At 32.3% G+C, this 13,334-nt stretch overlaps 1 protein-coding gene and 1 long non-coding RNA gene across 9 annotated transcripts in view; one reads left to right on the top strand and one right to left on the bottom strand.

Moving 5' to 3' along the window:
- Positions 1-9,732, top strand: part of LOC107656453 (uncharacterized) — an 18,698-nt gene extending 8,966 nt beyond the window's left edge. The window contains exon 3 of the long non-coding RNA XR_001630575.1: positions 9,653-9,732. This is a non-coding gene — a long non-coding RNA (uncharacterized LOC107656453). The remainder of the gene's footprint in view (positions 1-9,652) is intronic.
- Positions 1-13,334, bottom strand: part of LOC107656451 (oxysterol-binding protein-related protein 8-like) — an 89,562-nt gene that overhangs the window by 20,877 nt on the left and 55,351 nt on the right. For 6 of the 8 annotated variants that reach the window (XM_016444316.1, XM_016444318.1, XM_016444317.1 and 3 more), the window contains one exon: positions 1,241-1,311. In XM_016444316.1, coding sequence (XP_016299802.1) covers positions 1,241-1,311 — 71 coding nt within the window. Of the gene's footprint in view, positions 1-1,240; positions 1,312-12,697; positions 13,081-13,334 lie in introns of those variants that run through there. The other 2 variants (XM_016444319.1, XM_016444322.1) reach the window with 1 other exon arrangement.

Genomic DNA, 13,334 nt, shown 5'->3' with positions numbered 1-13,334 from the left:
ACGTGCCTGTATTGAATATGATTACGCATCGCTCCAGTAGAGTTATTGTAAGACAATTTGACATTACACAGTTTACACAAAACTTTTCCATTTCCTTCTAATTCAAAATAATCCCACACCTTGCTCGTCTTTTTGAGCTCGCCACAACTGACACGAAGAAAAGTCAAGCGAGGACTGAGGTAAAAATGTAGTTTACACCCAGTTACATCTATCATCTATCATCTATCTATCTATCATCTATCTATCTATCACTGTTAAAACTGAAAATAAAATTAAAACCATTAAAAAAATTATGTTACTTGAAATAAACTAAATATTAACTTTTATTTCAGTTATATACATATAAAAAAAAAAAAAAAAAAAAATATTAAACATTATTAAGAATAGATATTAATTCAAAAACATATTTCAGCTATATTCAGCTGCAACATTTTTCAATTTCAATAAAAAAATTAATTAAAAATGAATAAAAACAATGTAGATATATTTATAAAAATAATAAAAATGACAAAAACACAGTAAAATTACTTTCAGGATCATTATACTTAAAACTGAAATAAAATTAAAACCGTAAAAAACATTTTCATTACTTGAAATAAATATTAATCATAACACAAAATACAATATAATGCAAAATACAGTTTTATAACTAATGAAGCACTCACAGTCAGAACATTTAATCAGTTCACCTTCCAGGTGGGTCTAAGCTTAATTTTGGACCGGTCTTTTAATTTCACCCCGAAGCTTTTCAAAGGCGATTAGGTGAAATATCTTTATGTGAACATGGGTTAATTAGCCCTTTGAAAGGGTCTGAAGGATCTCTGTTAAGTCCTCTCTGACGCTCGTGTCTGACGGCTCTGGGATTTATTCTGGATTTCGAGTGCGTCCCTTAATGGTCCGTCTGGATGTGGCGGCACGTCTACGACATCTAAAACCCACCAGAGTAACTCAAGCTAACCTGTGACGCACCGATTTAGCGTATATGTGTGTTCACAAATCTAGTCTTATCTGGTCTAGACTAACAGCTTCAATGCTACGATGCATTTGATCACATTAGCGAGCGTGGGATGTTAACGGAGACTTCTCTAGGGTTATTTCTGACATGCTGCTAATCAACGCCCGTCCCCCTGCTGTCCCGTCACCTCTGAGACGCTCCTGACTATGTATAATTAATAAACACGGGCTGAAGACCCGTATCGATCCGATTCCAGCCCCAGAGGATCATGGGTAGGGAGTTTACCTTGCTCTTGGATATGGAGTGTGAGGAGTCTTCTTTCAGAGGCAGGATTTCGTCTTTGCCACGATCAAAACCTGCAAAAACAAGACATCGTGATTCAACTCAACCGGTTAGGCTGATATTTCACAATCATCTAAAAAAATAACAGGTGTAAACAGCACAAATCATCATGTTTATAATGTATGTGCATAAATGTTTTGACTTATAAGTACACAATTATGTGTTTCAGTGTTATTTTGGTATCATTAATATACTATTATAGTTTTACTTTCTATTTTGAATTAGTTTTTATTTTCCATTTCCATTTTAGTTAAAGTGTTAATAATTTTGTGTTTTTTGGTCATTTTTATTTTTATTTTTTATAAATATGTCTCTATGTCTCAGGGTTATTTTATTTAACTAAGACAACTAAAACAACATAATAATAATACTAAATAGCAATAAAACATTTTATTCCAGCTAGCTGCCAATGCAATATTTCTCATTTTCATTTTAGTTTAATTTGAAGTACTAAAATGACTAAAACTAAAAATGAAATAAAATAAAAACTATAAACATTAATATAAAAAAAAATAATAAAAATTACAAAACACAACAAAATTACTACAACTTTAAATAAAATTAAAATGTAAAATAAAATAAAAAACTGATTCAAAATATTAGTAAAAACTATAATAGTATCTCAATTGTACTAAAATAACACTGCTGTGCATATAAAAATATTAAATAAAATATAAAAACCTCACTGTTTTGTTCGTCCTGTTTTTTTTCCTGTGTAAAATTCATCACCAAATAAGGCTGAACATAAGTCATGTTATGTTATGATGCAATAAAAAGAAATATTAGAAACAAATATTAGTGATAATATGCATATACACACACAAATATACATGCAGGATTTTCATGATACCGACACCAGTGAAATTTCACAAGTCTCAACACCACCGACAAGTCTAAGAGAGATTGGTTACATGTTGCTAATAAACAAGAAGCCAGAAAATGCAATATGTTTTCAGCTTACACTTATGAATAGTGGTTTATTTATTTAGCATTTAACACAATATCCACATCAAATGCTATATTCATGGCAAACTCAAGAATAATAACATTTAAAATAATTATAATAACAGTAATACTTCAATGACTATATACAATAATTCCCAGGAGAAATTTATTTATTTATTTTGGTAAACAGTGGCATTTTCAGAGACATTTCAGTATTTTATCAGCTTCACCTGCTCCATATTCAGCTGCACTCAGGTATAAAATCTGATCCCAGACCTGTACCCATTAGGGGTGTGCGATATATATCGTCTGCGATAATATCGTAATTGACCACCACACAGAATATGAAGAATATTAAAAACATTAGGAGTCAGCTGTCTTCGGCAGTCCTTAAGGTACCAGCACAATAACACACAAAATATCTTCTAATTATCGTTATCGATAAAATCCCATAAAATATCAAGATATAATTTTTTGTCAATATCGCACACTCCTAGTACAGATGCTTTATCCAAAGCGACTTACAAATGAGGACAATAGAAGCAATCAAAACCAATAAAAGAGCAACAATATAATATAAGTGCTGTGACAAATCCCGGTTAGTCTAACGCAGTACACATAGCAAGGGTTTTTTATTTTTATTTTTTTATAATAAATAGAAGGAATAAAAAGTAGATAGAGCTAGTGTTACAGGGTCAAGTTATTATTATCTTGTATAATAATTAAAAGTAGATAGAATAGGAAAAGAATAGACAATGCTATTGTTAGAGGGTCAAGTTTTTTTTATCAATAAAAAGAAAACAAGTAGATAGAATAGAAATAGAGAGTGCTAGAGTTAGAGGATCAAGTGTAGATGGAAGAGATGTGTTTTTAGCTGTTTCGTCTGCCTCTTTAGGACGGCACTATAATGCGCCGTTCACTTGCAGAATGCAAGCTTCTAGAGGGCACATAACTCTGAAGTAATGAATTTAGGTAAAGTGGTGCAGAGCCAGTGCTTGTTTTGTAGGCAAACATCAATGCCTTGAATTTTAATGCAAGCAGCTAATGGTAGCCAGAGCAAATTGATGAACAAAGGTGTGACATGCGCTCTTTTCGGCTTGTTAAAGACTAATCTTGCAGCGGCATTCTGGATTAATTGTAAAGGTTTGATAGAACTGTCTGGAAGACCTGCCAAGAGAGCATTGCAATAGTCCAGCCTGGACAGAACAAGAGCTTGAACAAGGAGTTGTGTAGCATGTTCTGATAGAAAGGGCCTGATCTTCTTGATGTTGTATAAGGCAAATCTGCAGGACTGGACAGTTCTAACAATGAGGTCTGTGAAATGCAGCTGATCATCAATCATAACTCCAAGAGGCCACATCTTTCAAGAGCCGAGCCTGATTTCAGCTAAAGCAGAATCTGTGATTACTTCAGTCCCGCAACCATGAAAAAAATATCTGTGTGACGGCTGTATCAACACTTCTGAGTGCCATGAGGAGGCACACACACACACACACACACACACACACACACACACACAGCTTCTAAACATCACTTGAAAATAACAGGCGTAAACCGCATAAATCACACTTATGATGTATGTGCTGATGTGTACTAGAGTTTTTGACTTATTTGTGCACAAGTGTGTGTTGCAGTGCTATTTTAGCATAATATAGCTTTTATTAATATTTTAAATTAGTTTTCATTTTTATTTTATTAATTTTAGTTACATTTTTTGTAATTTTGCTGTGTGTTTGTCATTTGTTTTTTTTTTTAATATAGGTTTTTGAAATATATTTCTAAAAAATATCATTTATATAGTTTTATGTTTTTGGTTTAAAGTTTTTGGTTGGTTGTATTTAAAATTAGTTATTGCCATATCACATACCGATTAAACATGCAACAATATAATAAACACAGTACAATAAAAACCAACATTATATAAATTAAACTTAAAACCTTGTAAAATATAAAAACAGACAAGATATTGTACACACAGTTCCATAAAAGATTCATTAAATGTACTAACATTAATGTTAATAAAAATAATTGCAATTGCAAAGTTTTTCAGGTTCAAAGATTTAAGATTTAAAAAATTCAAAGATTCAAAATATTAAGAAAAACTAATAGTTTCACAGTGATACTAAAATAACACTGCTGGGCTATAAATATAACTATCTTCACTGTTTTTCAGTTCATGTTTATTTTATTTCAAGTAACTCAATGTTTTCATGGTTTGAGTTTTAGTTTAGAAGGTGACAGGTCAATGGATGTGTGACCCTGAGGAAAGTATAACCCTTCATCGTTATCAAAAAACAGATTCATAAGATAAGGCCAAGGACGATGCATCAATGTAACATCTGTCAAGACTAGTTAGTTTCTCAGACAACTATAGCACAACTGTCACTTTATATAACATCTCTACTTGACGGAGTCATTGTCTCGGCTTTGTTGGGCTAAAGTGGAAGAAATTATGATTGAAGACACCATAAAATAACTTAATAAATGCAGTTTTCTGTCCTATGTTGGTCTACTGACATTCTGACTTTTCTAAGATTGGACAGGATGAATCACAAACCTTTTTATAAAGTGCTATTTGTTATTTAAAGACATTCCCAGTCCAGAAAGCAGCTTTATTGGACAAAAATATGCATACGCCCCTGCAGAGGATGTAAAAACAGCAATATTTTTGGTGTGTTTTCCCCTGAAGAGAAAGACTGCAACATTTGAAATGCATATACATCGTAAAAAAAAGATTTTTCGAAGGAGTATGTTTTAAAAGAAAATATTATTTCAGTCTTTCCACTTTAAAATTAAGTTATTTGCCGTTTCTTTATAATTCTTTGTGAAATTTACTAGCCATTTCTGAGCAAAAATTGTTTACACTTAATTTTTTCAGTGTATCTGCTAAAAATTTTATTTGACTAACTTTATGGTACTTTTTATATAGATATATTACATACAGATGATCTCAGAGCACAAATACTGACAACTCAAGACATTTTGGCCCGGTTTAATCACAGATACTCAATAGCAGGCGACTCTTTACTGCTATATGAGTCACGCAAGAGGCTCTAATAAAGGAAAATTGTGCTTTTTACTGACAGAATGGGACTGTTTTCAAGCTCTTCAGCGTCTGCATCAAGCCTCAAGATTATAGCATTATAGTCTCACCTGATGTTTTTGGATCAGGGCGAGCTGCTGCGGATGCAAATGACGACCCATCGATCGGGTAATCAAGTCTATTGTTTCCGGTTTCTCCTCCGCAAACTGGGCCAAGGATTGTGTTCATCTCGGAAAAACAAGCCACTCCAAGAGCTCTTCAACATGTTAATCATACGCAGAAAAATCCACACGTCCTCAACCTGATGAGAGCATCAGCATAACTCGTCTATTAGCATATTAGCCACCTATTCTGCGCCGCATAAATCTGCATTAACCACGCTTTCATTTAACAACAGGCTCATGTGTGTCAGGATGTAGTTTTACTTCACAATCTACTGGAACTGGAAAAACTATCCTACTGATTAAAGTGGACACACACACACACACACACACACACACACACACACTCACACTGTATCAGTCTCTGGATATCTAGTCTCCGACCTCAAGTCTGTCCTTAAAAAACCAAACAAACAATAAGCATGAGCGACCTTTAAATTCCTCTGTCCTGTCAGTTTAGATTTATTCATAAAACACATCCCTAAAACTCAATACGTTTACATTGCATTTAAAAATGTAGAATTACACTTTTGATAAAAGTCTAAAATACCGTTTTTTTTATGACCAAAATAAATTATTTGTAATTGTTCTGATCACAGATATGAAGAACGGATCAATAATTAGTTTTATTCCACATTTTTAAATGACTATAAAAATCATTAGACTACAAAACAAATTCAATATTTGTCAATATTTAATAATAATATTAACAATAATTATTAGGATTATTTTTGTTGTAATTGAATGATTATTTATTATTGTGATATTTTATTTATAATAATAATAATAATAATACAGTTTTATTAAAAACTTTTAATAAAAATATTGCAATTATAAAAATCATTAGACTACAACAAAAAAACCTTGCATTATGAATATTTACTAATAACAATAATATTTTTTTTGTTGTAGTCTAATTATTTTATTATTGTGGTGTTTTCATTTACACAACAACATTACAACAACAATAATTGCTTTATTATAAATAGATATATTACAATATTAAATAAAAATCATTAAAGAAAAAATTAATTATCAAGCAATATTTTGAAATTACCACAGAGTCAAAGTGTTTACACTTTTCAGGGGATATATATATATTTGAAATGTTTTTTATATGTGTTATAGTTGTCTCTGCATATTAAACTGGGATTTACGCATTTTAACATCCACTAACTCATCCCAGAGTCTGAGTCTAGTTGATCTGTAATTGTTGTCATAACACAGACATTTAGCGCCGAGCTACAGGAACACAGCAAGACGACAGCTCACTCCACGAGGAGCGAGAGGAGACATCTGTGTGTGTGTGTGTGTTTAATAAGCCCTAACGCTGCGTGAGTAATAATCCACTCATAAAGCAGGACCTCACAGTCAGACTGATCATTAGCCAGAACTGAGACACACAGAGAGAGAGAGAGAGAGAGAGAGAGATGTCTTGGACTGGATCTACACAGAAAATCTGAAACTGAAAAGCACCGACAGATCTTTGTCAGACAGCAGCTCTGCAGACATTCACCTGCTTATCAAACATTCAGCACACGTGCCTGCAGACCGACAGACAGACAGACAGACAGAGAGTCCAAGCACAGATAAAACTATCACTGCCGTCTGCTGAACAACGCTGACTCCCGTATGTCTGCACTATATTTGAATAATGTAAGCGAAAACAACCCAGAGAGGGTGATCAGGACCCGACATGAAGCTCGAACCCTTCAAATGCATTGTGCAGCATGTTTCCGTGTGTATTTGTGTTTGTCTGCAGTGAGAGAGTGACGTGTCGGATATTTCCACACTCCTGCAGCGTCCTTGACTACGGCAAACCAGCAGAGACGGGTGTAATTCCACCCCGACCGCCCTCGCAAGCTTCAGTCCATCTGAAGGACAGAGACCATCGTCTAGAAACAGACTAACTATCTGTTTAACACTTCATATGACAGACGTGCCACATATGAGTGATTCTACAGACTTAAAATGTTGTGTTCAGGTTTTCTGTTCTTCAAAATGTTAGTTTATGTCATCGCATTGGACTAAAACCTACCGACATTGTTGACACAGGGTATAACAACTAATTTTTGTACTTTTTTGGGACTTTTTTCCCCCACCCTGTTACATTTGTAGTGTAACAAAAAGATTATTATTATAAATAAAAATATTACAAATATAACAATAATAAAAAATATTGTACTACAACAAAAAACGTGCATAATGAATATTCAATGATAACAAAAACAACAACTATAATATTCATATTGCAATTTTTTGTTGTAGTCTAATAATTTTTATCACTGTAATATTTTAATTATAACAACAACAATATTGATTTCATAATGAAATTCAATATAATTATTGTTAGTTTATATAATAATAATAAGAATTATTATTGTTATTATTTTTATTATGTTATTTTTGTTATTACTAAATATTCATAATAGTAGTTTGGTTGTGTAATCATTAAAAATTTTTAATTGTTATTAAGTAAATAATTCTTATATTAAATAATAATAATAAATATTATTCTTTTTATTATTATTATTATTATGCAATATTCTAAAATCATATTGATATATTCTAAATGCATATATAATAATAATAATAATTATTATTATTGTTATTATTATTATGCAATATTCTAAAAATATTCTATACTTTTACACCTTGTTACACTTGTGGTGTTGGTCAAAAATGGCCGGCCTACAAAAACAAAAAAAATCATTATGCTATATTATTACAAAATATGAGCTCAAGCACCTCAGTTTTGAGGGAATATTGCCAAAATTATGCAAAAATAATGTAATTTTTCCACTTAAAAACTGAAGTGCGTGAGCTCAGACCAATGAGGCCTACGATCAACCCGATCCAGAAGGAAATCTGAAAACCTGTGCTAACGGAAAGAAAACAAGCTGACAAAAAGACTGAACCCAAGATTTGTTTATAATCTAGCATAAAAAGATATTTACAAGCAATTTTTAAAAGGCTAGTCATTTTTGATCAGGAACACCAAATTAGGTAAAGGATTTTTAGCACAGCACAAAGTTAAAACTGGTTTTCACCCTCTACACTTGACAATGTGAGCATCACAACCTCATTAATGCAGAACAAAGCAAAAACACCACGTCCTTGCGGCACAAAGATAAATGGAGTATTACTGCGAGTCATCCGGTCAGCACACAGGTGTCAAGACGGGAAATGCACCTTTGTTTTTGAGCACGCTGTATATTAATAGTCACACATCTGTGCTAATCTGCCAGCTCATACAGTAAAGTGCAGATCCGGAGCGGCGCGCTGAAAAATCAATCTGTGGGATAATAAAGCTCAACTTATTCTGGAAGTAAAAATTTTGGTGAAAATGGATGAATCTTTTAAGACAAATCAAGCACTCTAAGATTTAGCAATTGCATCTGTCAACTTAGTTTAACTTCATTAAAAAAAGCTGATTACAAAACAAAAACTTTTATTTTGGATGCGATTAATCGCGATTAATCGTTTGACAGCACTAGTTAAAATATAATTAGTTGTGGAACAATCAATATTCAAATAGTTAAAATTAATTAAATATAATTTAATATTATTTATTAAAACAAAAAAAATATTGATGATAAATAAATAAACCTTGTTAATGTGTATTTAAAATATATTCAGTTTTTAGTAATATTACAGAAATCTTACTGTTTTATTATGGAGGACGAAACCTGCAAAAACAATAAATAAATAAATACACAAATAAATAAATAAATGTCTGTATAAATACACAAATTCTTGTTTAAATACATATAGAAATAATTAAACATGTGATTAAAGTAGGCAAATAAATAAAATAAATTGGTGGAATGGAAAATGTTTAAGGAAATGCTAAACATCCTATTTATTTTCCTTTGATCACTCATTTATTTCTGATTGTAGTTCCACTTTTATTTTTCCTCTGCGCAACATGCTAATGAGAGGGGTCATGTCATAGCTGGGGGCGCGGCTTTCCCGCTGACAGGAAATGCATGGTGTAAATCCAGTATGGCCTACGTAAAGTCACTTTTTCCGTTTAACAGAGCAGGATACATAAAAAAACTGAGCTGTATTGTCCGTACAGTATCTGTGACTTTACAAACGACCCAAAGAAATGGCCAGTGTCGTTTCCTGACGTCATTTTTTGTAACCCGATTGAGTCTCCAGCTAGAGACAACTGTAATATCAGTATCCCATGGTCATCGTGAGATGACTGGTATGAAGTGGTTTAATCGAGGAACAGACAGTTTTTTCCCATTAGTTATCAGAACAGAAAATACAGGCGACAAAAGTATGTTTATTAAGCAAATAACGGTTCAGTATTGCAATTAAGAGCTATGTAAGCATTAATATTTTACATTGGCCACTTAAAATCTTTTATGATTTAGCTCTCTCATGATTATAACTACAAAACTAACCCTATGAAGAAGTGTAAGATAATAATCAGTACCCTTGACTGATGAAGTTAATACGCATGCGCAGGCAAACGCTCAAGCGCGTCACACACGATCCACCTACTCTTGCATAATTGACACCCTCTCATTAGCATGTTGCGCAGAGGGAATAAAAAAGTGGAACTACATTCAGAAATAAATGGGTGATCAAAGGAAAATAGTTAGGATGAGTTTAGCATTTCCTTAATCATTTCCATTTGCCCACCAATTTATATTATTTATTTGCCTACTTTCATCACATGTATAATTATTTATTTATGTATTTAAACAAGAATACGTGTATTTATGCACACATTTATTTATTTATTTGTGCATTTATTTATTTATTGTTTTTGCAGGTTTCGTCCTCCATATTTTATGACTGACAAATGTGCATTACATTAAGTTTATTATTTATTGTTTATGTTAAAACTGTGTAATCCAAATGGATATCATTTTTTTTATGCAATCCAAATATAAAATCTTACATTTAGGCCTAAATAATTTATTTTCAGTAGGCTACAATAAAAACACAAAAACCCATCTGAATCATCTGAAGTCCTACAAAATTAAGTTCATTCATTCTGCAAACATTTTACTTAAAAAAAAGAAAAAAAAAAAAGAAAAGAAAAAGTGATGTACTTCTGAAGCAGTCAGTTTAGTTATGCTTATGGGAAAATGAATGAGAAAAATAAATGATCTCTGTTGAGCTCTGCATCTTTATCCACTATAATGACACATGAAGCTGGATCTGAGTGACACAGTATTAAATCAAAGCCATTACCCTCTGAGCGAACCCCGCTGATTTTCACACAGGTGAACGTGACGCGCAGATAAGATTTGCACGAATGCAATGTACTCTGGGTCCATTAGCTAATCTCTGCTCAGTGGACTCCATTAAAATGCTAAAAAAGGATAATGATAATGAAAATGCCGGGTAAGCGTACAGACATGAATTTTAAAACAAAAACACTATCCCTGAAGCATTCTAAAGGAAGACTAGCATCTGCCAGCGTCAGTACATCCAGAGCGCAGCGAGCGGCCCGCGTGCCTGAATAAGAGCATTTCATGCATCCCTCTCTTCTTCAAATCATAATCATGAGGGATAAATGGAGCGCAGGCCGCGCTGACATGAGTCAGATTCACTGTGAGAGCTGAAACTACTCAATATCTGCAGCAGAAACATCTGCGTCCTGCTCAACAGCTCGAGCTAAAGACCTTGAGTAGACGACAAAGCAAAAACAGTCCTGATTTATGCTATTTCGACCCGTATGATTAATTTCCCACCAAATGAGGTTTCAGAGAACTATGGAAATTAGAACTGGTTCTTCTTTGGAACCATTTAAATAAAATAAAAAAACACTGGAACCGAATGATTTGGTTCTTGAACATTATTCTTCTGCCGATGTAGACAGAACACAGTAGTAAAATATCTATAAATATAAAGACAATTTTATATAGTCAAAAATCAGTCTCAGGACCGATTCAAACAAGAAACTTCAGATAAACGGAACCATTATTATGTACATTACTTAATTATAAAACTTAATTAAGACTAAATTTATTAGGACTTGTAAGTGCAATTAATTACCAAAATTATTACAATAAATTCAAAAAACATTTAATAAAATATAATTAAATAAAAAGTTATTATTATTATTTAACAAATATTAATTAATTATATATTAAAAATATATTATAAAATATATTACCAAACATTTTGTTTTTGTTTTTATATTTTGGTTTTGTTTAGTATATTGTTGATATATATTTAGGATAAATTATTCCTTAATTATTTAAATAATAATGAAGGCGTTAAGTGGAACCAAAATTGTAATCATACAGATATATTATTATTAATAATAAATATTCATATAATAATATTATAGATTAAAAAAAAAACATAAAACCAGTACAGATGTAATACATTTAATATATTTTTTATTCATATTTTTTAATAAAAATATATTACTATATGTTTATAGATATATTATTAATAATAAATATTCATATAATATTATAAATAAAATATATATTATTACATTTTTATGGATATATTAATAATAATAATAATACATGAAAAAAAAAAACATAATACCAGTAACAAATGTATAAATTGTATATATTTTTTAATTAACATTATTTACTAAAAATAGGATAGGATAAATTATTCTTCAATTATTTAAACATAAAATATTTTTTATAAATATTCTTTATTATTTTTATAAATATAATAATATTATTAATAAAAAACTAGTAAATAATAGTATTTACTATTGAGTCACTATTGAGTCACTTTACTATTATGTTGGTCCTGCTTTAATGTTTTAATTATTCTTTTAATAATAAATAATTAACAAACAGTTTATACTAACTATATACTCAACAATACACTAAACAAAACGAGTACATTTTTGTTTACTATATTGCAGAGTATTTAGTAAGGATACATTTTTCTTTAATTTTTAAATGAATAATGAAGACTTTAAGTAGAACCAAAATCATAATAGTTAAATTCCTTATGATTCCCATCCCCAGTGCTGACTACAGAAAGATGTGCATTTAATAGCACAACGTTTTATTGAAGGTTGAAATGAATGTAATGCATCACACACTCAAAAAACAGTGATGCAATGAATAACAGATGCTGTCAGGTTAATGGATGCACTTTAGTTTGGAGAGCAGTCCAGAGTCAAATGCATACGTTCAGTTGACAGCAAGCTGCCAAAACAATAAAACTTAATAGACTGCTGCTACGTCCGTGATCGAAACTATCTGCCAAACAAATAAAACACGTAGAAGTTTCCCGAGATGGACCCACCTGGCAGGCAGACGGACAGCTCATTGTAGCCTCCAAACGAGGCGTTGCGTATGAGTTTGCGTCCGTCGGGATGGGGCGGCCGGCCCGAGATTGTTCCTCCACAGGTGGAGAACCGGCGGCGGCCCAGAATCCCATCTTGCTTCATCATGAGGGCGGCTGTAGGGTGGCCTCACCCTGAAGAGGGCGAGGCTGAGGGGCTGCGGTGGTAATTCGGCAGTCACCACACACACACAAACACATTCAGCTCTGCTCTACACACGTACTCCACTGCTGCTAGTACTACAGCTGACCGAGCGCTCTGAAGATACACTTACGCTCCCTCACTGTTACTCACTGCAGCTCCTCCCTCTCGCTCTAGAGCGGCTGTGTGTGTGACAGAGAGAGAGAGAGAGAGAGAGAGAGAGAGAGAGAGAGAGAGAAAGAGAGCCGTGGATCTCATTCTTGGACACCACTGACCATCAGTGGGAAAAAAAAAAGCTTCAAGCTGCGATGTCACTAGACACCTGTTTTTTCCCCAGTTTTATTCTGATCTGATTACATGATGTTTGTGGTGAATCTGACAAAAACGTGTCTGACTTATAAAAAAAAAAAATCTAATACATTTATTTTGGGTTTATTTATTTTAGTTTTATTATTT

Source organism: Sinocyclocheilus anshuiensis, unplaced genomic scaffold (assembly GCF_001515605.1).
Source record: "Sinocyclocheilus anshuiensis isolate Anshui unplaced genomic scaffold, SAMN03320099.WGS_v1.1 scaffold183, whole genome shotgun sequence".
Lineage (NCBI taxonomy): Eukaryota > Metazoa > Chordata > Actinopteri > Cypriniformes > Cyprinidae > Sinocyclocheilus > Sinocyclocheilus anshuiensis.
Note: the sequence above shows the minus strand (reverse complement) of the source record. Positions and strands in the feature narration are given on the sequence as shown.